Below are 24,131 nucleotides of genomic sequence, written 5' to 3'. Positions count from 1 at the left end.
CTAACCGGATTGGGCGTTACAAGCGAGCCCCTGAGGCCGTGCACTGCGCTGCGCTGCTCCAAAACAGGCGGTCGCCGGGCGACATCACAACGTCAACCCAACCGCCTGCCGCGATCCCCTCACTTTGGTCCCGTCATTATCTCCCCTCCCCATCATTTTCCATCACCAAAATACGTTTACGAGGAAGCGCATGATCTGACCTTTCGATCGACCTCCATTTTATCCCCCCTTCCGCCCATGGTCGCTGCTCTATCGCGTGGCCCGACGCTATGACTCGGTACGGGGGCCTGGGCCGGACGCGCCCCAAAAAGCTCACCTCAAAGGCCTCAATCCCCATTGTCCGCGAGGATGAGATCGATGTGCTAGATGATGAGCTTCAGGCAAGCCTACAACAGATTGAAACCGGCGTGGAAAAGGCCGAGGAGTCCGTAAGTCATCTGCTCCTACGCTAATTTTAGTCTCATCCTGCATGAGGTCACGTGATGACATCACGAAAGCGACACGAAAATTTCACGATGCTGACTTTGGGCGTCACGCTGTGTAGGAATTCCATTTGCAAGTTGCCATCAACCTCACTGCCCAGGGCAAGGTTAATGACGCGCACATCCCTACCCCGGAAACCATCCTGAGTAATCTGCGATATGACGAACTATATCCGCCCCATTTCTCGCAGCCCGCGACATATATCAGGTTCTCCTCAACTGTCGAGGACTGTTGTGGATGCCCGTATAATATGACGGAGGAGGATGATGTCTTTCTGAAGATCTTCAACTCCAAGCGTGACCCGTCGCAGCAATGCTCCGAAGATGACTTTGAGGCCACCATGAACTTTTTCGAGGAGACTGCGCAAACCAAGCAGCCATATGCGGCCGTGGATAACCCACCGGTGCTGTCGTTCGCAGACATGGAAGAGGCTATGGACGCCGCCGTAGAGGAAAGCGTAAAGCGATTCGCCAAAGACATCTATGAGCACTGGAAGTTGCGCCGAATTGAGACGGACAATCACACGATAGCACCAAGCCTCAAGGTATGTCGAACAATGCGAGATCGGAAAATGCACGCCAATAAGCCATCACATGCTGACCTTTTCGCAGTTTGAGACCGGTCAAGATACCGATGACAGTGACCCGTATGTCTGTTTCCGTCGGCGTGAGGTTCGCCAGATTCGCAAGACTCGTGGCCGAGATGCCCAGAGTGCCGAGAAGCTTCGGCGCCTTCGTAAAGAACTTGAAGATGCACGGCAAATTGTTGCGCTGGTGCGCCAGCGCGAAGTTGCTCGCAAGGAGATGATAGCGATGGAGCGGAAGCTCTTCATCGAACGCGCAGAGGTCCGGGATATGAAGCGCAAGCTGAACATCAAGGACGACGACGAAGACCTCATCAACCAGAAGGTAATCGATGCCAGCCCGAACTTATCCATTGAGTATGAACTGACTCGTTTCCCACAGCCCAAAAAGAAGCCCGAATTCCAACCGGGTCGTCCCAACGCTCCTCAACTTCGTCTGCCTCTCAAGCCTGGTCTCCAGGGCGCAGAGGATCTGCAGTTGCTGGAGGATGTCCAGACCGAAAAGGAGAACGAAATTTTGCGCGACATCAAGGCGAACATCACCAAGCATATCAAGTGGAACGAGGGCTATGTGGATCTCACACGAGCACCTCTCTCTCCATCCCCAGAGCGAACATTCGATACAGGAGCGTTCCGACCCGCGTTCACAGCGCAACTCCCCACTCCTCCATCGTCAGAGTCGTCTGGCGATATGAGGGACACCGCCTTAGACGTGACAAGCCCACTCCACTCGCGTGACAAACTCGCCTCGCGAGCCCTAGAGTTACACGGCGAGCCTCACCGCATGCCCTCATTCCGGCGGCGTGTGGGCCGTGGAGGCAGGCTGCTTATCGATCGCCGCAATCTGGTATCGCGCTGTAAAACCGAGCTGGATCCGCTCAGAGCGGACCGATTCAAGTTCGACCAGGAAGATTCCGACGACGAGCCTGTCTATGAAACGGATCCATTCAGCATCCAGATCATGCAGCACCGGGCCATCACTGTGGCCAAGGTGCGCGAACAAGCCGCTGTGGCTGCCCAAGCTCATGCGCAGGCGCAAGCTCAAGCAGCCCAGGCTCGACGATTGCAGGTTGATCAACCCGGGTCGCAAAATCTCGGTCCCAGTGCCGTTGCCGCGTCCGAGGCCTGAAAGACCCTTATTTGTTTTTTGTGTTCGTTTTTCAGCATTTGGCGGGCGTTTCGTGTGTTGCTTTCGACATCCCTTCGTCGCCTTCACCCCATTTCTTCACCCTTGTAGTTTTAGTACCACCCTTCATGTTCTGATGATCTCGGCGACGAAGGGATTTCACACAGCCCGGCCCTATTCCTGTTTCCTCTTTCCGCACCCCACCTTCCTTCTTGCTCCTCCCCTTCATCTTCTCCGACGCAGATCGCACTCGCCTGGCTGGGCTTTACCGCCCAGTCTGACGACGTTTCTGCGCTTGTTAGTGTACATATTATCTTTCACGGGGGTCGGGCATGGCCGCTGGAGGCCATTTGTATGATGGATAAACCGAAGTTATGATGCCTGTGATGATCAAGAACAGGAGAAAGGCAGAAAAAAGCTTCCAAATCTAACAGAAATATAATCACTCATGCAATTATGCAAACTTTTTCCTCGCTCGTCTTGAGTCGGTTGGGTTGACAGTGTCGCTGTTAAAACACTCGCTGAAAAGAAATGTTGAATTAGACTCGCGCAGACTTGGACTGTCTCGAGTCATGATCACCGTTGGCAGATCGTTTCAAGGACCCGTTGCTGGCAGAAGTGCTAAGCATGCCCTGGAGAGTTTGAAGAATTTCCTTCTCTCCGATGCGGACCTGAAGAGCCATCATAAGGCGCCGAGAAGAAACTTCCAGTGCGCCGTGGGCCTGTGGGGAAGTCAAGCTCGACAGGAGCTGCATATCGTGGGCGAGAGAAGTGGCATAATGCGACTGCTTAGTCTGGAGGAGCCTGTGGAGGAGACCGGCCTGCGGAGCGTCCATGGAAGGCTTGGGAGGCTTGTTCTTTAAGCGGCGCTGCTCAAATTCCTCTGGAGACTGACAGAGCGTGGTGAGCAGGGCGACAAGCTCCATTGGGAGGATGTCCTCTAAGGTGTCATTTGGGGATGGGCGAGGGATTACGTAGCCGTCATCAAGAAGGTCGTGCTCCTCGAGGAGTTGAAGTCTAGGCTGAGATTCAACATCGCTATTAGGAAGACCGGCTGCTTGGCAAATGTCCGCAAGAGAGAACTCAATCACATCGAATGAGGCGTAGTTGTCGGTCACGTAGCCGTACCGGCGAAGCAGATCAGCGCGAGGAATGTCTCCGTAGTCATTGAAGATTTCTTCTCCTTCCTGAATAGGCTTAATGGCCTTCATGACCAGAGCCTCCTCCTCCTGATAGAGACGAGCCTGATACAATTGTGAGGAATTATCTTTGCTAAAGGAAGTGTGTCAAAACTCACGTTGTTCCGGTCCGCATCCGCGTTCAGAAGATCAGCCAGCGGAACCATGCCCTTAGAAAGCTGCTCATCCTCATCATCGGTCATATAACCATCATTCTCATCCTCGGGCTCATCATCATCATCCTCGGACTTCTCAATATCGAAAGCATAAGCCATGATGAGCGACCCCATAACGTGGGCCAGCTCAAGCAGCGTCGCAGTACCAGCCTCGCCCTCATACGAGGAAAGTCCATTAATAGGCGGGAAAAGATTAGGGTTCGCCCTCATGATAGGCGCAATAGAGCCGAGAATAGAATCATCAGCACCCTGCTTGCCGATCTTGTCAACAATGGCACTAGCCTGCAATTCCGCCAATTCCGCCTGAGACCAAAACATAAGCGTGTCAAACCGTGTGGGTAGCACACGAAAATAAGGTGCCCATCTTGACTGATCGCCTTGCAGATATTCATAGATCATAACTAGCATAAGTGAAAGCCAAGAACCGAGGGCCTCAAGATCCTGAGGGAGCAGGGTCTTCAGCTGGGAATTTTGGACGGCGAGGATTAGGGTGCGCGGGATCGAGAAAAGTTCTTCACCCTCGGAGATATTAGACCGAGCCACTATATTTCCAAAGATGACAGTTAGATATGCCTTTTTTTAAGGTATTTCCGTTGCACGCTCCGCTAGGCTGGAATGTGCGTGGTGGGTAGAGGGGTCATCTTACCGACACCTCGGCCTTCGCCGCTTGATCTTAGGTCTGCGAGGAAAATCTTCGGGTTGACCTTGACACCTGGATTTGCTTCCAGCCAAAAGACGAATTCATTGGACTGTTGTTGGAAGCTTTGGGAATCGGGGAAGTGGGCTGAAGAGGACATTGTGATTATGTCTTTGTGAAAGGGGAGGGAGAAAGATGTGACAAGCGTATATGCGAGAAAAACATGCAATATATCGAGTGCCGTGAAAGAAAAAGGATAAAGGAAAAAGGGGACAAGAAAGAGTGGGTAGAAAACAAAAAAAGAGGCAAAAGCAAAAGGGAAAAGGGAAGTAGATTGGAGCTGGTTCGGAGAAACGGGAGTGCCGCTTTTAGCCCCGATAAGTTTGATAACGAAAACCGAGTCCCTCACTCTACTTTGCGACTCTTCTTTCTTTCAATCCCAGACACTAGACTCAAGAAACATCATGATCGGTATTGGAATGGAAGGCTCGGCCAACAAGGTCGGCATTGGCATCATGCTGCATCCAGAAGACGGCAGCGAATCAAGGGTCCTCGCCAATGTCCGGCACACATACAACGCCCCACCAGGCGAAGGTTTCCTGCCGAAGGACACAGCGCGGCACCATCGTGCATGGGTAGTGAAGCTAGTGAAGGATGCGTTGAAAGAGGCGAAGGTGACAGTGGACGATGTGGACTGTATCTGTTTTACACAAGGTCCGGGCATGGGTGCCCCGCTGCAGAGCGTGGCTATCGCGGCGCGGATGATGAGTCTGCTCTGGGGAAAGAAATTGGTCGGAGTGAACCATTGTGTTGGACGTATGTTTCACGCAAATATCTTTTTTTTTTCCCAGAGAAAACAGGCTGACTGGGCTAGATATCGAAATGGGCCGTCTGATTACCGGCGCGTCAAACCCCGTCGTCCTATACGTCTCCGGCGGAAATACACAAGTGATCGCGTATAGCTCACAGCGATACCGCATTTTTGGCGAGACTCTCGATATTGCGGTGGGCAATTGTCTAGACCGATTCGCGCGCACGCTTCACATCCCTAATGATCCCTTTCCCGGGTATAATATCGAGCAGCTTGCGAAGCAGGGCAAGCGGCTAGTGGACCTGCCATATGTGGTGAAAGGCATGGATTGCTCATTCTCTGGAATTCTTGCGGCAAGCGATGGACTAGCTGCGACATATGGATTAGGTGGCTCGGAGCAGGCCAAGCTAGACGCGTCGAACAGTGCCTCGAATGTGGAAGCAAGTCCAGACCCAGATGCCAAGCCTACTCGTGCGGATCTTTGCTTCTCACTACAAGAGACTGTGTTTTCAATGCTCGTGGAGATTACAGAACGTGCAATGGCGCATGTTGGCTCCAAGGAGGTGCTTATTGTTGGTGGTGTGGGCTGCAATGAGCGATTGCAAGAGATGATGGGTATCATGGCTCGGGATCGCGGTGGTAGTGTCTTTGCCACCGATGAGCGCTTCTGCATTGATAACGGTATTATGATTGCCCAGGCTGGAATGCTGGCACATAAGATGGGCTTGAATACTCCGCTGAAAGACACTGTTTGTACCCAGCGCTTCCGAACGGACGAGGTGTGGGTGAAGTGGCGGGATGATTAAAACAGAGTTTTATGAGATCTATTATGTGTTACGAAACGAGCATGTCCAGGTCCAGCATCCGATGTGGAGTTCGGCCATATGGTATTCAAAAGTTGGGGATTAATGATCTGCTAGCTGAGTTCAAATTAATCACGTCAAAGTAAGACTGTAAAGCCCTGCAAGATGACATGTTCTCGTGCAGGGTTGGAATGATTCTGATATGCATGACCGAAGTCCGAACTCCTACAAAAGCCTCCCATTGAAGCAACGCCTTGAAATATCATGCAATATGTGAGAAATGGTCTGTTTCTTTTCGGCATCTCCTTATTTCTTGATGAAGTGGTTTGGTGTGAGTCGCTGCTAATTCTGCATATGAATGGAGCAGGGCATGCTAAGCTGATCTCGGAGGGTATCATATGTCGGGATCCAACATGCGTGGTGCAATGTGGGCTCTTCTGAGATACTATTTGCAGACTGTACGCATGCGAAAAGCGGACGGTTCATTTGCTAGGCAATACTCACTCCCCGGTGATATGGCTGGTTGGTTTGTACAAGATGGTTGTGACATACTGCAGAACGTCAGAAAGCCGGATAGAAGAAGAACAAGTGGTTGCCTTACCTTTCGCTTATATCTGGTTGTGACACTTGTAGCAAGAACACCATTCTTGATGCTGCTCGTGGCAAGGTGGTTCAAAACAGTGTGGTTAGGATAGTTCAGAACACTGCTATCATCCTTGGTCGGGGTGGTACTATTGAGAATCGATTTACCCAAGAAGAGAGGCAGACTGGGAGGGGTAGCAGTGTCCCCAATGACATTGGCAGCCTGGGTATAGGCTGGGTGGTCTTCCTCCAGGTCCAGGTCAGCGAGGAACTGGGGAATGGCATTACCAAAGTCGCCCGGAGAAACCTCTTCTTCGAGTTCTTTTTTTGGAGGTTCCTCGTCCTCTGGGCCAACCTTGGAACTGTCCTGCTCGGACTGAGCAGTGCGGTCCCCAGGGGAGCAGAAGATCTGTCGCTCTCCCGGGTGGCATCATCGGCGCTGATTTCGACGTAGTTGACTAGGTGATTCGTAAAGTCGACGGCGGTGGGAAGAGTATCTGAAGCCCGCATTTCTCCATCGACTATGAACTTGAGGTGATGCGTACCTGGACGCAGGTTCAATGTTGTCGTCATCACGGAGCCATTCTCGCTGGTTCATGTTAGCCATACGCCTCCAAATAACAAACGGAAAACGCTCGAAAGTTGGATCGCATACCTTCTGTGCAACTTGAACTTCTTTTCCCAGTTAACGAATGTTCCTGTCACATAGACCTTTTGTCCGGGTGCATTCCACTCAATGACGGTGGGCACTGCTTTGCCGACTCCACTGGCCGCATACGGCTGGAGCTCGTCACCGCCCTCATCTCCTTCCATTGTAGTACTGCTGCGGTCGGTAGTCTCAGAACCCAAGTGGTCATCCATCACGCGGTCCGTAGGCATTGATTGAATATGAGAATCTTCCGGACCCATAATGGGAGAGCCCGGTATGGTATTAGCATCGCCAATGGGCAATGGCAAGCGCGGGGGACGCTGCAGGTGCTGCGAGGCGCTATAGTACGAGTTCAAGGGCGGCGCGGAAGGTGCCATTGTGTCGCGCTCTGCAGACTGTCGCGAGACGGGGACCTGTACCGGGTTGGAGGTGTCCCGCGAGGGGATGTCCTTGCCTTGCGAATGTTCGGATCTCCTCTCATCTGGTCTTTCGGGTCTAATCGGTTTCTCCGCCGGAGAATCACCGGCATTTCGGGATTGGAGCCGCTGGTGGGCGATGCTGTGGTACGCTGCAGGGTGACCGGCGGCTGTCTCTCTGGTAGCAGAGGGGTCAGCCGCGACGGCTTTCTGTGTCGGAATCGCATTGAGAGAGGGGCGACGGACCACTCTTCGGTCGCCGGGGGCATGAGCTTGAGGGATATGGCCCGGCGCTTCGCCGGCCTTAGAAGGGTTGTTGCCCATTGAAGGCGGGGTAGGAGGCGCGGGTTAAGAATGTAGTCGATTGCCGGGGTACAAGGGGGGTCTGTGAGAAGACAATTGAGGACAGTAGCCACTGTGCTAGTAGCATGAAGCCGAAGAAGCGAGTAAGAGAAGATGGTCGCTGCACTTGCTTCAACGTTGTAGGTCCGATGACGCCGGAGATCGAATTAGGAATATTAGGGCTTAGGGCTAGCGGCAATAACTCGGCTTCCCCGGATTTCTTCCCTGGAGCTGGAGCTCTGGACCTCTTCCCCATAGCTTGGACCATGGATGTGGGTTCGGTCGTCGATGGCCTCCTCCTGGTACTTGGTGCGCTTTTCTTTCTCTTGAAGCGACTGGTATTTTATCTGTTGTATATCCTCCACTTCCTAGCCTCCCCGTTGCTTTATCTGGGGCATGGGCTTCTCTCGATAGCGTTGCTTCCGCTTCGCCTCCTAGCCAAGTTCGAGGTATTTATTCACGTAATGCTGTCCGACGAGCCAGTTTCAAGAGCTCATTCTATCACAGGCAATTCTTTATTTCACGGCCGGAGCGGTGCTCACAGGAGTCATTGCAGGTCTGACCCTCTATTATATGGGTGATACCTTATCGCAGGTTCTGCGACTGCCGTCCACGTCCTCCGAGCCCGCTCGCGACTTAATAGAGCAAGATGACTCACCATTTGATTGGGAGACCAAGTGGCGTGACAATTACCAGTCCTCGACCATCTTGGAAGAAGACGAGTACAGCCAGAGCTCCAAGGATTAATACATGCATGTACAAATAGCATATTACACAGATGGTCTCATTCCTTTCTCTGTCGATTCTCTCATCTAGAACAGTACCAGGCCATATATCACTGCTGCTTCAGCTCAAGCCTTGAGGAGCTCAGTCGAGCTCACACTGCGTATTCCAGGGCCCGCACCTCAGTGGTCACGGCGGGCTACTAATGCGCTCCAGGGGTCAAAATTTTTGCACAATTACTTCGGAGGTCAAGAGATAGTGAAGTAGCAGGTTGACTGTGCAAAACACTGATGGTCGTCCACGAAGGAAGGTTAGCCGATTCTGCAGCAATCATGAATTGACAACCAAGACGAAAAACTCAAACTCGACACCCACACATTTGGGTCTCATATTGGAGATTGACGTGGGAGATCTCAGAAAAAATTGCCGACCACCATAAGACTCCCAGTTCAGGATGTCTATGAGCGTGTCAGCCGATTTTATGCTCTGTACACTGTTATCGCTTACTGGTCAAGCTTTTGATGATTTACGCGCCGCCTCAACTTATCCTGTAAAGTCATCTGAGTCAGGCATATGGTGCAGCTTCCTGTACCGCCAAGTGTTTTTCATGACTCCCCTCGTCATTTCGCGCGTCGCGCGAACTTCAAATCACAGACTCTGGAACCACACATTTGCCACTCGGACGACTTATGTGCCTGGCCATCGATTTGTATGTCATGCCCACAGGATAGTGGGATATTTACGGTATTTTATAGGAAAAAGCACTCTTAGAAAGGCGGATCACTTGATTGTATTGATCCTCGATTGAAGCCAGCGAATATTGAAATAGCAAGAAAGGGATGTTGGGGCCTAGAAAAGAGGCGCCGATCGATGGGAATCGTGACCGGCTCAACCGGCTTCTTGAACTGATAGTTCGTAGATTGACTGAAATGGGTAATACGAGGTGAAAGGTGATTCTACATGTCAATCTGATTTATTGCTGTTTGACTTGAACGTTGCTGTCAAGGTAGTGCTGTTCATTTAGAAATATGGAAGATGTGGCTGATGGAAAACGCTGCGTCTGTACCTCAGTTGTGGCGGCATCGAAAGGAAGCAAGATGCCACAAGTAAACTGCTTCGTTCACTCAAGTTCCTTCTGTTTTCCCATTTCTGCTTCTATTTTGATCATGAGCATGATCATGATCACGATCTCTGCTCACTATGCAAGCAAGCGTCATGCAAGTCTCCGAGATGCAGGCCTGCGACGCGGTTCCCCTGCAGCACCCGTTCAAAATCTCCCTAGCCGGCTTCGACGTCACATCAGTGGCTAAAGATCATCAAAAAGCATTACTTTGTAGATACTCAAACACGTCTGATCAGCAGGAGTCTCTCAGAGCATTGCCACGACATCAATCTGTCTTTAAGCCATTAAGACGCGTTCCAATCAACCATGCGCTGCCGCTGCGCTTCTCTGCCTCTTCGCCGATGACCAAAGCAACTAAGCATTCATGTGAATTGAGTTTCATCTTTCTACCGCAGACGTGAAATTGGCACCTCTGACTTTGAGCCAGATAGGCTGCCCCGCAGCATGCATACCCGAAGCCCAAGCCGAGGGGACTGAAGCACGATATGCACAGCTTGGCACTTCCTCTTTGAGCTCTATAAAGCATACACCTTAAACAGATCGGATAATGAGGACAGTCGATACAAACCTACGTTAAATCTAGGTTGATACAGCCTTGCAATTGTGTGTGCCGTTCCCATCGCCAATTCGATGGCGCCAATTCGATGGAAAAATGAATCTTGAATTTCATCGATACAAAAGACATCCAATCTTACGAGACACTCAGTCTCTTGAGGAAGTTTATCTAGTTCTGACATGGTGTTTATTCTTGAATGGATCCAATAAGTAGACCGGGCTGCTTCCAAATTGGCCTGGGCGCAGCTACGGAAAGGGTGACGCTCCACGTCAATCTTGCTTAGCGCGTCGATTTTGGGGGATCATCTGCATTGGCGTTACTAGCTTCGCTAATGCCGAGCTATGCTTTTCTAGGCCCGATTTAAAAATGCTAATCAAGCCACTTCAGTCAAGCCACACCGCGCGAAGTTGTCCACCCCGGCCAAAATTATCGCGTGCCGGTCTCATCACGTCGCGGAATTCCTCCCCTGAAGAATGAAGCCACCGGCAACGACAGGACTGTCAACCTGCACTTAAGTTCTCGACTACCGGAGTCTCGCAAAACCAACTGAGCCCAGAGTCAACGCAATGAGAGCCTGAATGATGGAAAAGGAGACAAGGCGAACATGGGGACGCGCCCTGTCTTTCTTGTTTGGCCCGCGTTCCCACGGAGTTTCCTACCCAACCCTGGGTGCGAGCGAAGTTGAACTGGTTACAGTTGAACCCTCAAAACCTGCCTTCGCGTTCTCCTTGGATGCCTGGCAACGACAATTTCGGCCCCCACCCGCAGGCCAGGCCGAGAGTGCAGTTTCCCAGGTCCCTCGCTGGATCAGAGGTGTCTACTACTGCGCCCGAGTAGGTGCCTGTGTAATTTTGGTCAACGTGGTCTCCATATCTGTGGCAGCTGGGCTGTCCTCGAGGTATGGCGCCGAATCCGAATTAGCAGGCTCCAAGATCGTCTACCGGGGCAGTTGTACCGCTGTCAAAAACTGGGATGTTGCTCTTCATTTGATCATCAACGCTTTGAGCACGAGTATTCTGGGCGCTAGCAACTACTGCATGCAATCTCTTGTTGCGCCGACTAGAGAGGAGGTCGATGCGTGTCATGCGAAGGGTGAATGGCTCGATATTGGAACTGCGAGCCTCGGGAACTTGTTCAAAATCAGTCGACGTCGGGTTATGCTGTGGATTATCTTGTTGATAACAGCTACACCGTTTCACATACTGTATGTATCAGTGGTTTGAGGCTGGCAATATGGCTAATACAGGTCAAGATACAACTCCATGATTTTTGAGTCTATTGCTACAAACGAATTTGTGGTATATGTCGGACCACACGATCTTGCAGCTGACAACGTGATGAATTTGACCACTCCTGCACTTGAAGAATGCTTCCAGATGAGTGCTACTTATTTTGATGTTGGAAGGTATACCTGGTATGAATTTTCCTCGGAGATTGCGGCAGGTAATTTCACCCATCTCAGCTTGGACACATGCAGGGATATTCTCGACAATAAGAACGCCGCAGGAATAAAAGCTCTCATGTTTCTTGCCGAAGAGCTGTCGGTGAAAGATGGAGGCAATTTGGCAATCCAATACAGTTCATCTAGCGGCAGACCCGATGTGGACGATGAGACCTTTTGGATGACGAATTCAACCAGCTCGGCCGAAACGAAACTCCTGGGCAACACATTTCATTACAACACCACTCAAAACGTCACATGCGCTCTTGCTGATGACACCGCCGATGATACTCTGAACACGTACACCGCACATGATTGCATACAGATTTCCGCAGAGGAAAAATGCCAACTGCTCTACAGCCCGACGATTTGCATTGTCATATCTCTTTGCGCGCTAGCAAAAGTGATCGCGATGTTTTTCGCGGCTCGGATCAGTCACTCTAGGTCGATGCCTCTGCTCACTATAGGCGACGCGGTGGCATCTTTCGTGACCAGGCCAGACCCTACCACGGAGGGCATGTGCTGGATATCCAAGAGTGATGTCTCCCGCGGACTCTGGGGAACCTGTGGTAATCTAAAAGGCTTGAGCACGCCAATTGGTACTTTGGAGCAAAATGAAACGTGCGAGATGATGACATACAAGAAGCTTGTGCAACGCAAGTGGTATTTGCAAGTGCCAAGCAAAACGCGATGGGCAAGTACGCTTTTCTTGTGAGACCAGCTTCCCTGTTCAATGCTGGAAAATGCTAAATCGACTGACTTAGATGTTTATCCGGCATATCCGTAGCAGGGTATCTTCTGGGCCTCGCAATTCAAACTGACGGGTTCACTTCACTTTCGACAGACCTCCTTAGTGAGTGGTGGAGGGAAGGGGTCGGTTCAAGCAATTACAACACCCTGGACATAACCCTGGGATCTATGGTTGGCTCAGTGATGGTAGCCAATATTCCACAGTTATTGCTTACAATGAGCTACTATTGCTTGAATAACATCATCACCGATATGCTGGCAGCGGCAGAGTATAACTCTTATGGTGTCACTCGCAAACCACTCCGAGTCACCCGTCCCGTGAAAGGCAGCCAGCAGAAGTCAACCTATTGGCTCAGTATACCTTACCAATATGGTGTGCCTCTGTTGCTTCTGCACATGATTCTTCACTGGTTGATCTCGCAGAGTTTATACTACGTCTTGGTGGTTCCATACAATGTCCAAGGAGAGGCAGACTATGGCTCTGAAGTCAGTTCTCTTGGTTACTCGCCCTTACCCATTTTCTTGGCAATTCTCGTTTCGTCTTTGCTGGTGTTTCTATTGATTTTGCTGAGCTGCAAAAGGCTCAAATCTGTCATGCCGCTGGCTGGGGCCTGTAGCGCTGCAATTAGTGCTGCATGTCATCCACCCAAGGGTGAAAACCTGGGCAATGCAGTCCTGGGTCCAATCAGGTGGGGCCAAACGATAGAACCGCCGAATTGGGTTATAGATCATGCAGATGATATGATCGATGGTGATAGAGGTCACTGTAGCTTTACTGCGCTGGACGCGGTGAATCCAACCCTGACCAAGTTGTATGCTTAGATGTGTTATATTCCGAAATAATTCAAACAAATTACCCAAGCACGAAGGAGTAGAAGTTGCGATTTACCATGGGTTTGAAATTCCAACCCGATTCCGCAAATCAGTCTCACTACACCGGCTTCGTTGGATCGAGTCTTGAGCTGTTTCAAAAGAAGCAATACAAATCGCAGAGCTACCAACTGAAGAAAGACGCTATTAGTGTATGGAAAAGAGAACTTGAAATCAAGACTGTTGAGTAACAAAGATTTAGTTGATCCGCTTTAACACAAAGCCTGCAATTGGGAGCTCAACACTCGCAAGTTTACCATCAATCAAGTTGAAAACAAATTCATCAACAGGGCCGTCGAAATCAACACTCATCCAGGTAAACGAATTGTCAAACACTCCTCCATTACCGCCCTCTACAGCAGCACGGGGCTTCATTGGAGGTTCTGGCTCTGCCAGCCGATGCGCCACACGCATTGTGCCTTTGCTTCGATACAAAGAAGACAAAGATCTCGAGCATGAATAAAGTCCAGTGGGATATAGGCGCCAATGCGGGCTATCGCAACCATTGACGCCCTTGACCCAGAATGACGCCAACCCAAGCCCCGGACGACCTTCATCAACGGTCAATGTGAGGTTGGTATCAGGCGAATTCTCATCAACAAACTTTCCCGCCAAGTTGAGCTTAGCATTTTCCGCAGCCGCATGCTCTGCAGCAGGAATGAAAGTCTCACCGACCGTATCACGCAGGGGCCAGCGAGCAGGCGTGGCAGTCGCACCGGCAACCAAGATAGAGTAGCCAATACCGTGGTCCGGTGAAAGCGCAAAAATGGCTGTGTAATCGCCGTTGCCACCCGCTTTTGTATAGAGATCCGAAATCCGTGTGCGGTTCGACCTTAGGGTGACTGGAATCTCTAGGCGAGAGATTTCCCATGGTGCCCCGACAAGCTCGACTAAGCTACCTGTGCCGCTTCGAGGCTTCAACCATTCTGATGTTGTTGCCGAAGATAGTAGCTCCGAGTTTAATATGGAAAGACCTGCTGTGCGAAGGTCTGCGCCATTTGAGTAAAGGCTGCCAGTTCTGTAGGGCATCAGTCGGTGACCCTTCAGGTATGAGGTAAGTAAAAGAGAAAACGTACGATGCGACGATCTCAGAGTCCAGTCCCCATGCCGATGTCTTGTCAATAATAGAACGATCAATGGCATTGATTCCCTTGCCAGTTGGGGCTTTTGTCGACGTGCCTTTCAGCCCTAGTGGTTCAAAAAGAATGTCTTGGACCGCGTCTGTGTAGTTTTGTCCTGACAGGCGCGCAAGAACCTGGCCTAGAATAGCAAACCCACCATCGGAATACATGGCGTTCCTAAAAGGAGAGATGACAGGCATTTTCTCATCCCGCATGAAGTGAAAGAGCTCTTTATTGCAAATTAGCGTTTCTGTAGATGGTAAAAGCAATCTGATGGTTACCTTCCGGTGTGTAGTTCAACGGGTCGTTCGGCTTCGCGTATTTGTTCAAGAAATCTAAGTTAGAAATTAGCATCTACCAACGAGCTCTTCAAGGTATCACATACCTGCAATACCACCTGAGCCAGCTTGTTGAGAGGCTAGCGCACCAACAGTGATATCGTCCCAACTGATTCTCTCCAACGGATCACTCGATGAGTTACCGGCGAGCTCAGGCAGATACCGTGTCACAGGGTGACTGAATATTTCGATACCCGCCTTGGCAAGAATCGCGTAGATGGTGAAGAGTTTTGTCACGCTTCCAATGCGCGATATCGTCTTATCATTGAGGACTCCGGACGTCAACGCCTTCTTAGAGTTGTCTCCAACATGCGAATAGCTATAAATTGACCCATTGGTTGCCGCTGAGAACACGTCGATTGAAAAAGCCAGGTCCGTACGGTTGAGAGAGCCTTCCGAGAAAAGGTTGTTGATCAGGTCAGGAAACTTTCTTCTGGCATTCTGAATTGCGCTTGAATTGGAAGGATCGAAATTGGAGATGAAGGAGGGACCGATGAGGGGAACTTCGGATGTTGCGACGATACGCTCTGCTGAGCCAATCGCAATTCCTAGCACAAGCCCAGCAAAGACTTGATGGACCAGCATAGTTAATAGCCTTGGTAATCTTTTTCCCAGTCGTCTAGGAAAGGATTGCGTCTCGGAGCATATGAACTGTTTGTTGGGGAACTGAGGGTCTCTACTTGATTTTATAATCCATTATTCCTAGGTCTCCAAGGCACAATTTTGACATCGCGGCATACCAAGTCCACAGACATAGGCCAAGTAATCGCCCTAGCCATTCATGGTGCGTTGGGGCGACCTTCCCTCCATCAAATGGGCGCATAAGTTCTACAATAAGCCAACCAGACATAGACGTGCCCATGTGAAGGACATTTCATGGGGCAAATAGAGTTTCCGCACATCTGATTATGCTGGTAGCTCGTATTCATGGCAGTGCATTCATTTTGGACCCTTAGAGCTCAGCGCAACGTGCAACCTAAAACGGAAAGGATGCATAGTATGGGGCCAAAATGACGTCACAATACATATATCCTGTGCCTCACAGCCAGCGAACATGAGACTCGGACAGAGGGTCCATTCGAAAAACCCTTGGCTCTCTTCTACAAAAAATTGGCATTTTTTCTACCTCCTGAAATATCCTGACAGAACTTATGGGGTAGTTTCGGCGAACCATATACAGCTGAACTCAAATTGCAAGTAGAATTTGAGAGACTTGTGAAACCAGCGCTGAACATGATCGCTTCCTAGGCTAGAAAAGGCCGCCTTTCAGCCCATGAACCTGGACGTCGAGCCCTTGTTTGGCTGTAGATTGTCATGTACTACCTCTTTCTGGCACCTGCCCAGCGCTGCTTGTCATCCTCTGGTCCTGATGTTGGCGCTCGACTTCAACAACTGTTTTCCACCATTCCCTTCACCACTTCTTCGGTTTGCCCTCACTGAAAACGCAGATCAAATCCAACCGCGGCGAAAGAACTCAAGGAGGTCAATGAGTTTTGTCTCTGCCTCAGATCAGTCGCTAATATGCGCGCCAGGTGACATACGAAACTGATTCTCTGCCACAGTATGGTAAAATCTAGTAAGGTTCAAAGCACTAGATGCAGTCTCAGGAAATACCTACTGCGACCGGGTGGAAAAAATTAAAAAAAAGGTTAACAAGCGATGAAACCTGCTTACGAACCGTTCGATACTGCTTTACTCCTCAGTTAGAACAAAATGTGTCCTCTTAAAGGAGATTTTGACTTGAATTCGATAATCATATAGACCAGTAAGCCCAATTAATTGAGACTCTGATCTCGCCAAATATCTTCTAAGTCATTCTTGATTACATCTGCAACGACGAAGCCTGTCTGATAAATCTGGTCGAGTAGTCTTACTATCTTGCGCTTCTTGGAAGTCTCAAGGACGTTGGCTCCAGCCATTCTCAGAGGAAATAGCAAGAGCACCCCAGGAATCCCCGAAGACTGGAGAACCCGGTCACTCTGTTTTAGGATCACACCAACGTGTTCATCGATACGATATTGATCCAGCGAAGGAATCGGCTTTCCCTTCCAGAACGAGTGGAATGTAAAGTTTCTGCAATGAAATAGGAGAAGACCATGGCAATTGGCCATCGCAAGCGCAGAGAATGGGTCTGAAACGCCTTCAGGCGTTGCGATGGTCCTTTGCCACTTCATAATTTCCCCTGATCTCGATTCCTTGAGTGGCGAGCGCATCTAAAGTGAGATCTATACATCCCGGGTGCCCCGTTATCAAAAAGGCTGTAATATTTATGTTAGGAATATAGGGACTATCGACCAACCAAAATCTCACCTTTGGCTGAAAGATGAAGTATTCATCATAAGCGTGAGAACCGTGTCCATTGAGTCCCCACTGTCACTTGCCTCGGAGGCCAAAATGTCTCCGGACACCGGCCAAGTACCCTGTGAAAGCATTGTCGTCTCCCCGTATAGAATAGCTCTGTTAATCTCGAGGATTCGAAAAGCGTGGAACAATTTCTGCCGCAATAAAGAAGATCTAATTGTATCCCGCATTGACTGCAACAATTTGGATGTACCAAATACCATGTGCCTGGCCCATCCATCTCCCGAAGTTTGGGTCATTAGCTATAGGGAAAGGTTAGCTGAGAAATCTTACAAGAATCGGTCTAAACCTACTTCAAACAAACCAAGCAGGAATGTGCACCAGAGCACGTCATCTGCATGAGCTGAAAGACCTTCTGATATTTGAGACTGAAGAGCTTGTATTGAGTCACCATAAGACTTGAAAGCGACATAGTGAGTTGATTGACGTCTACTAATTGACCTGACGGAACATCTTCTGCTAGCTCTTAGAGAGCCAATTGCGACGGCTACATGCTGGAGTGGAGGCGACGCGCTCATTAGAGGCATGAGATCCGTATGAACTGAAACGAACTCTCTCGTGAAGTGACTTTGATGGAGGAAGTCTGCAAAATACTCCAGATACAACATATGGATGGGACTGTGCATTTGCTTTGGAATGTGTGCCATCTGACAGGATTTGGTAGATTCCGTCAAGTTGATAAATTTCAACTCCGTACGCTCTACCTTTTGTGCTCGGCATAGCTTCCCCGTTCGAACACAGTATTCGCAAGGGTGACTCCCTTCACACTAGTTGCCATGTATCATACCATATAGTGACAATGCGTCACGACCACTAAGAATATTCTTTATCAACACGATGTCCCTAGTTCTTGTTAGCCGCTGCAGTCAGCCTTTGCTTAATTACGCAAGTCGTATTTACCAACAGGTTAATATCTGACAAAACTACCTTTATTTGGGAGAGCTCTCAATCTCTATCTCTTAGATGGCGAAGCATCACTTGAAGATATCTAGAGACTGGTCCAACGCCAGACCTTTGCAAATAGCATGGCGCCTGTTTTCCCCGGCGGCTTTCCAAAGTCTCATTTGAGACTCTTGTCTCGAGAAATACTTTGATATGCCTAGCGTTGACGTATTGAAATCGATTTTTGAATGCAATGAGACGCGTCCTGAGGGATTTATTCGGTGAAGCGCTACGACTTGGACCGAAGGTAGGTGATAAATTTTGCCTATTGTGGCCGAGAGCGATACGCATGCCCTTCCACTGCTTCACCCAGGAAACCATATCCTCTGGTCACTAAGAGTTCCCAAACCTGACGCCGTTGCTGAAAGCGCCCAAGCCGAAACTAATGGCCCATGCATGTGAAGTATGTAGTCGTCGTAAACACGATATCATGGTGGCCCGTTTGCCCTAAGCACCTAGCAAGTATCTAAACATGTTTGACCGGAATTGAGGCTATCTCCGAGACTAAATCCCTCAACCCGCCTTCTAAGCAATTTTGAGTAATCATGCCACAGAAATCAGTAAACCTGAATCCCCAGATGTATGGATTTGCACCACTTCTGACCAATCATATTACCGGTTGGCTCTACTCCGGGCCCACTCGAGGTTGTCTTCGCTCTTTTATCGGTACAATAAAGCCGAAGGCCGACCTCGGAATGCCATCATACCTGGCTTTATTCTTTTCTTTATGCATCTATACACCTGGATAAAATTGAGTCTCACCTCGGAAGAGGCGGCTCATATTTCTGACTGTCTGCAGATCGATGTCGAGTCGGTCCCTTGACAATCAGACAATGCAAGCATCAGAAAAAACCAGAGTCTGCATACAAACGGCCTGGTACAATCTGACAGCAATAGTCCGTAATAAAGGATTCAGTTTTAACACCGAGGAAGCCTTGAGCGTGATGGATAAATTCATTACGATCGTGTACTATTCGTTCTCTACAGCCTTAACGCCTTGCTCCCATTTGATTTATCTTCAGTATCTGATTTTCCCTTGCTTCGGAGCCCGGAACAATGATCAGATCTGCGTAATTAGGTGCTGGGCTACAGGTTCTGGCTGGGAGTTTTTGTAGGGATTGCATGTCAACGTCCCGGGCACCAATAGATTTATTGCTAGACAACCTTACGTGGAACACTATTAGGCACATTGATGGTCTAGAATAAGAAAAAAACGGCGGAGACCGCGATATAGTGAGGTTGTAATCGAGTGAAAATTTCAAACAAGACATTCAAAGAATGCGCTACATTAAACCGTCTGGGATAGCAGCTCAACAATGTATTCATCCTGAGAATCTGTTACGCCAAATAATTGTGAGTGAGCATGGCAAAGACCATTGGGGCGAATTAATGAATTGAGAACGATAAGGGCCAGGCGTCGAATAAAAAAGGAGATTTCTAAATACGTACCGGATCTTGCACAAAAGCAACTTCAGAAAACCCTTGTTTATAGTTCGGGTGCAACTCGCCAACACCAACACCACGCTCCTCTTCCCACTTTGTGAGAGGGATGTGCTCGCGCTCAGCAGTGTCAAGCTCTTTGAATATCTTGACGCCCGCTGCCCGCATCCGCTCTACCGCTTGTGAGACATCAGGCACCGAGAATCCTAAATGTCCGAATCCCATGTTGGGTGGCTGATTTCCATTAGAGATCTCGTACCCCCCCCTCCAGCGATTTTTCAGAGCCGTGGACGTGTTTCAGCTCGAGTAACCCCGGGGTTCGAGAGATATTTCCAGCACAAAGATGTGCAGACCAAGCGGTCAAATCTGAACGATCATTTTCTTTGGTAGGATACCCCAGATAGTAGATAGTAAAAGGCCCTCCATTGAACGTGAACACAGTCCGCATGCCCATCAACGTGGTGTAGAAATGGAGTGAACGAGCCGGATCCCTGATCCGAAGCATGAAATGATTGAGCTTGTAGCCGATTGTGGGATCGTCTTCAGGCAGCTTAGGTCTGGAACATGTCCTCCGGGGTAGAAAATGCCGGGTTCCAGCGGAAGGATGGAACGAGTTGTAGAAGTTGTTGAGTCCATGATGAGAGTTCTTCAAGTTTGTCAAAATGATTTGGAGATTCAGTGTGTGGCGAGTGTTTTGTGTTAAGAATCAGCAGTTGACTACTCCAGTCAAACCTGGATCAATGCTAAAGTGAACAACTTATATCGAGTCATGTGATATGCTTGCTCAAAAGTTCGTGACCGGTTTATTAACGAACAATCAAGCTCGTAAGTGATATTATTCCCTATATAGGTACATTTGTTTACTTAAAATTGCTGTCTTAGCTTAAAAGGCATTTGTGTTCGGTCCGATTTTCGGTCGCCGAACTGTCCGAATGCCGAGATTGATCGATAGATCGACATACGAAAAGCTTCTTGTGGAATTAGGCCTCTCCATGATATGCATCACACGGTAAATTATGCTGTTGAAAGATGCATATTTGTATTTTAATTCGAAGATATATAGTGCTGAAGGCTCGTCTCGTTATTCTGTATGCAATTTGCATCGTTCAAAATATTGTTTCAGTCGATTTCTACTGAGTCAATAAACATCCAATGGCCGAGCCAGGTTTTCATGTTATTATCGTCGGGGCTGGTACGTCAACGCTATAAATCAACCAGTACAAACTTGACCAGATACTCTCAGGGACGACGGGTCTTCTCATCGCACAGGGCTTGAAGAAAGTAAGCCATTTCCAACTCCCGTAATCTGGATGTGTCTAACCCATCGGCTTCATTAGGCCGGAATTTCTGCCACAGTGTACGAGAAATACTCGGATGACAAATACCAAGAACGATCGGGAAAATGGACCATGGCCCTCCATTGGTCTATTCCTCATATCCAAGCATGCCTTCCACCAGAGCTGTTTGAGCAACTGAAATCCGTTGAGACCAACCCATGGGGAAAACAAGACCCCAAAGTAGTAGGAAACATTCCACTTATCAACGGGCGCTCTGGTGAGCTGCTGGCAAACGTCCCTATGCCAAGTCCAAGGCGGATAGTGAGGGGTAAGCTCAGAGACCTGTTCAATGTGGACGTCGATGTCCGTTATGGTCAGTCCTTGACAGATGTCCATGTCAATTCTGATGGGGTTACGGCCACTTTCAATAATGGTGAAACGGTCGTCAATGGTACGGTTCTCGTTGGTGCCGATGGTGGTAAGCGAGTCTAAATTCCTGGCCATCCTAACGTGAATGCACTTACAAGACTTCTTAGCTCGGAGTGCTGTTCGTGGTCATCTGGTGGACGAGATGACAGCCAAGCTTGACAAAGCGAACACTATGATCTTGGTACGTGTTTAACTCATACACATGAAAAGCAATTTAATATCCGAGTGTTGAAGAGAAAGCAATTGTCGCTCACTGACAAACGAAACAGAATGCTTCCCAACATTCACAAGGGACCAGGCACTATTTATCCAAAGCAAGAGCCATCCAATCGCCCAAGTAAGCTTTGTGTACTTCTTTTGGCATAGTACGAGAAAAGCTTCTAATTTCCCAAATGCAGCTGAGCCCACATCCTTACCAAAACACTAATATCTTCTCGACCGGTTTGTCCTTGAAATTCTGACATCGTAGCGGCTGCATACTAACGTAATTCAGTCGCCAACTTTGTTGACCCGGAAGAACCGGAGACGTGGGTGTTTCAGTTTAGTCTCTCCATCTGGACTGATGAATATCCTCCTGCCTCTCCAGAAGAGCGCAGACACCTTTTCAAGTCCTACTTGTCAACCTATTGTGAGCCATACAGATCGGTCGCGGCGTGGCTGGCGGATGACATTGAGGTCGGTGGAGAATCGGTGAGAGTCGTTCCCAAAGATAGCTTGGTGATTCTCGACTATCACAAGTTCCATTACTGGGGGAACATTACTCCTTGGAATAACCATGACGACCGAGTAACTCTCGCTGGAGACGCGGCGCACCCCATGGTTCCCTGTAAGTCTGCCGGATTCCTGCATCAAGTCATTGGCTAAATCTTGATTTCATCGTAGTCCGCGCTCAGGGTCTGAACAATGCAGTCGAAGATGCTAGGCTCTATGTCGACGCTATCAGAGGTGTCTGCCATAAGAACAAAGACTTTAGAGCGAGCATTAGTGCTTATGATGAATCGGCTTTCAGGCGGGGTAAGGCCGACATCGCTGTGTCTAATGATCAGATGTTTGCCTATCACTACCGGGAGTCGGTCATGAATGGGCCTCTGATGCGAAATGGATATTCAAAGAATCCGTGAGGCAGGCCATGCACATCAGACGGATGGCTCGCCGTGCAAATTGTCAATAAAATTAGATCGTGAAATGTTGGCAGGCATTTCGGCAGGCTTGAAGCATATGTGAATTGTATTTTTTGGGTCGCAGGGCGGGAGCTCCTGATTCATTTCCACCATCACACCCGCAGGTCCCTTTGTGGAGTCATCTTTCAAAACCCTGATAATTCGCTGATTAACTTAAAGCTCGGAGAGAATACAGAAGATTGTCCCTTAAACAATCTCTCAGCTCTGATAATTCACATCAACAGATTTCCACTAAACGAACACGCAGCTACGCCCCTACTCACGTATACATAAGGGCCCGTGGTCTTTCGTACAACTCCGAATACTGCTGAAGCTGATCGTACTATCGCTGAGGTCAGCTAAAAATTATAAGGTATAATGTTCATGGCTGCCTCCACGTTTCCGGATCAGGTCCGTACCGAGGAAGCTATGGAGCATATTGAACGATCACCAAGTCAGACAGGAAAATATTCGACATTTAGGATGCATGAAACCAGCGCCGTTTTTGTGACCGGAGCATACGTGATGCGATATTTTATAAATGAGTTCATGAAATACTACAAGTTCTGTTTCCGCTCCACCCAACGAGAGTATGGGAGCCGGAGTAGAGTCTACCGTTCAATGCGAAAAACGATGACGCGACGAATGTCTCAATCCGTTCACGAAACCCTTTCAATTTTGGGGTTATAAGCTGATCAGCACCTATTGTCCAGTGAAGGCACTTGATTCTCGATCACAGACCGCCTAATCAACCAGTTCATCTCATCATTTATTCTCAGTCCAAATCATCACAATGAGTAGCAAGGCATATGCTATCATTGCCGGCGTCGGCGCGGGAACGGTATCTACACCTCATTTCCCCGGCTTTCATCTGCCAGACGTCAATATCGGGCATCAGTGAATGACACAGCGTCTAGGGAGCATCGGTCGCTCGACGGTTTGCCAAAGCGTACCACGTAGTCCTCCTTGCGCGAAATCCGATCAATTATGAAGACGTCGCCAAAGAGATCAACAATGACGGCGGACATGCAATCGGTATTAGCACGGACCTTTCAGACGCCCACAGTGTCAAAACCGCATTCGACCAAATATCCAAAGAATTCGGTGACCGACCTCTTGCGGCTGCCATCTTCAACCTAGGTGGTGGTTTTGTTAAGCGGCCATTTCTGGAATTGACCGAAGCGGAGTTCTCGGCAGGATTTGATGTCCACGGGTATGGGTTCCACGAAAATGGGGTGTCATTGCATATATGAAGATAGATGCTGATACGATGGAATTTATCTAGTAAGGGTGGATTCAACTTTGCCAAAAATGTTCTGCCCTTGATGCTGCAGTCTAGCGGTCTAACTTACCCGCCCACTTTGATTTTTACCGGGGCTACGGCCAGTTTGAAAGGTGGTGCTACTCTCGCAACATTTGCAGCGGGCAAGTTCGCTCTACGGGCGCTAGCTCAGTCTTTGGCGAGAGAATTTGGACCCAAGGGAGTACATGTCTCCCATGTCATTATCGACGGAATGATTGACACGCCGCGGACAAAGGAGTTCCAAATGGATCAAGATGCAAAAATTAACCCTGAAGCAGTAAGATACGTCCCGGGCTTGGAACAGGCGAAAGGCTCTAACATTTTTTTTTCTGCAGATTGCTGAGACATATTGGAACTTGCATCAACAGCCAAGGACCGCATTTTCATTTGAATCCGAGCTTCGACCATACGTTGAGAAATGGTGAAGTCACATAATAATTGGATCGGGCTGAGTGTCAGATTGAGCCAAGTCAAGTCGTGTCTCAAATTCACTCGTAGAGGGTAGAGAATC

The 24,131-nt window shown here is 49.1% G+C and overlaps 10 protein-coding genes across 10 annotated transcripts; 6 read left to right on the top strand and 4 right to left on the bottom strand.

Annotated features, from left to right (window-relative positions):
• Positions 1–269: 269 nt before the first annotated feature.
• Positions 270–2,195, top strand: N7477_004712 (uncharacterized protein; the record flags this gene model as incomplete). The annotated part of the gene is made up of 3 exons (XM_056966375.1): positions 270–428; positions 545–1,027; positions 1,095–2,195. The coding sequence occupies 3 exons, from the start codon at positions 270–272 to the stop codon at positions 2,193–2,195; spliced, it is 1,743 nt and encodes a 580-aa protein (XP_056823156.1).
• A 536-nt stretch (positions 2,196–2,731) lies between these two features.
• Positions 2,732–4,343, bottom strand: N7477_004711 (ribosomal lysine N-methyltransferase; the record flags this gene model as incomplete). Its single annotated transcript, XM_056966374.1, has 3 exons — positions 2,732–3,436; positions 3,490–4,088; positions 4,193–4,343. The coding sequence occupies 3 exons, from the start codon at positions 4,341–4,343 to the stop codon at positions 2,732–2,734; spliced, it is 1,455 nt and encodes a 484-aa protein (XP_056823155.1).
• A 304-nt stretch (positions 4,344–4,647) lies between these two features.
• kae1 (O-sialoglycoprotein endopeptidase) lies at positions 4,648–5,800 on the top strand (the record flags this gene model as incomplete). Its single annotated transcript, XM_056966373.1, has 2 exons — positions 4,648–4,999; positions 5,037–5,800. 2 exons carry the CDS (start codon positions 4,648–4,650, stop codon positions 5,798–5,800), a joined length of 1,116 nt encoding a protein of 371 aa, XP_056823154.1.
• Positions 5,801–6,297: 497 nt separating this feature from the next.
• N7477_004709 (putative Snf1 kinase complex beta-subunit Gal83) lies at positions 6,298–7,768 on the bottom strand (the record flags this gene model as incomplete). Its single annotated transcript, XM_056966372.1, has 4 exons — positions 6,298–6,348; positions 6,399–6,788; positions 6,839–6,968; positions 7,035–7,768. The coding sequence occupies 4 exons, from the start codon at positions 7,766–7,768 to the stop codon at positions 6,298–6,300; spliced, it is 1,305 nt and encodes a 434-aa protein (XP_056823153.1).
• Positions 7,769–7,935: 167 nt separating this feature from the next.
• N7477_004708 (uncharacterized protein) lies at positions 7,936–8,533 on the top strand (the record flags this gene model as incomplete). The annotated part of the gene is made up of 2 exons (XM_056966371.1): positions 7,936–8,235; positions 8,294–8,533. 2 exons carry the CDS (start codon positions 7,936–7,938, stop codon positions 8,531–8,533), a joined length of 540 nt encoding a protein of 179 aa, XP_056823152.1.
• Positions 8,534–10,766: 2,233 nt separating this feature from the next.
• N7477_004707 (uncharacterized protein) lies at positions 10,767–13,201 on the top strand (the record flags this gene model as incomplete). The annotated part of the gene is made up of 3 exons (XM_056966370.1): positions 10,767–11,392; positions 11,441–12,340; positions 12,394–13,201. 3 exons carry the CDS (start codon positions 10,767–10,769, stop codon positions 13,199–13,201), a joined length of 2,334 nt encoding a protein of 777 aa, XP_056823151.1.
• A 246-nt stretch (positions 13,202–13,447) lies between these two features.
• Positions 13,448–15,275, bottom strand: N7477_004706 (serine hydrolase domain-containing protein; the record flags this gene model as incomplete). The annotated part of the gene is made up of 4 exons (XM_056966369.1): positions 13,448–14,267; positions 14,326–14,599; positions 14,652–14,705; positions 14,756–15,275. Coding segments are annotated over 4 exons (1,668 nt in total), but the record flags the coding sequence as incomplete, so codon positions are not given.
• A 4,024-nt stretch (positions 15,276–19,299) lies between these two features.
• On the bottom strand, positions 19,300–19,676 carry N7477_004705 (uncharacterized protein; the record flags this gene model as incomplete). The annotated part of the gene is made up of 2 exons (XM_056966368.1): positions 19,300–19,338; positions 19,461–19,676. The coding sequence occupies 2 exons, from the start codon at positions 19,674–19,676 to the stop codon at positions 19,300–19,302; spliced, it is 255 nt and encodes an 84-aa protein (XP_056823149.1).
• Positions 19,677–20,603: 927 nt separating this feature from the next.
• On the top strand, positions 20,604–22,278 carry N7477_004704 (FAD-dependent oxidoreductase; the record flags this gene model as incomplete). The annotated part of the gene is made up of 7 exons (XM_056966367.1): positions 20,604–20,643; positions 20,695–20,732; positions 20,789–21,206; positions 21,265–21,338; positions 21,556–21,598; positions 21,651–21,983; positions 22,040–22,278. 7 exons carry the CDS (start codon positions 20,604–20,606, stop codon positions 22,276–22,278), a joined length of 1,185 nt encoding a protein of 394 aa, XP_056823148.1.
• Positions 22,279–23,110: 832 nt separating this feature from the next.
• N7477_004703 (uncharacterized protein) lies at positions 23,111–24,045 on the top strand (the record flags this gene model as incomplete). The annotated part of the gene is made up of 4 exons (XM_056966366.1): positions 23,111–23,158; positions 23,235–23,530; positions 23,603–23,897; positions 23,956–24,045. 4 exons carry the CDS (start codon positions 23,111–23,113, stop codon positions 24,043–24,045), a joined length of 729 nt encoding a protein of 242 aa, XP_056823147.1.
• Between the last annotated feature and the right edge of the window lie 86 nt (positions 24,046–24,131).

This window comes from Penicillium maclennaniae, assembly GCF_028827695.1.
Source record: "Penicillium maclennaniae strain IBT 15551 chromosome Unknown utg000004l:1.0-3007600.0:1.0-3009580.0, whole genome shotgun sequence".
NCBI lineage: Eukaryota > Fungi > Ascomycota > Eurotiomycetes > Eurotiales > Aspergillaceae > Penicillium > Penicillium maclennaniae.
Note: the sequence above shows the minus strand (reverse complement) of the source record. Positions and strands in the feature narration are given on the sequence as shown.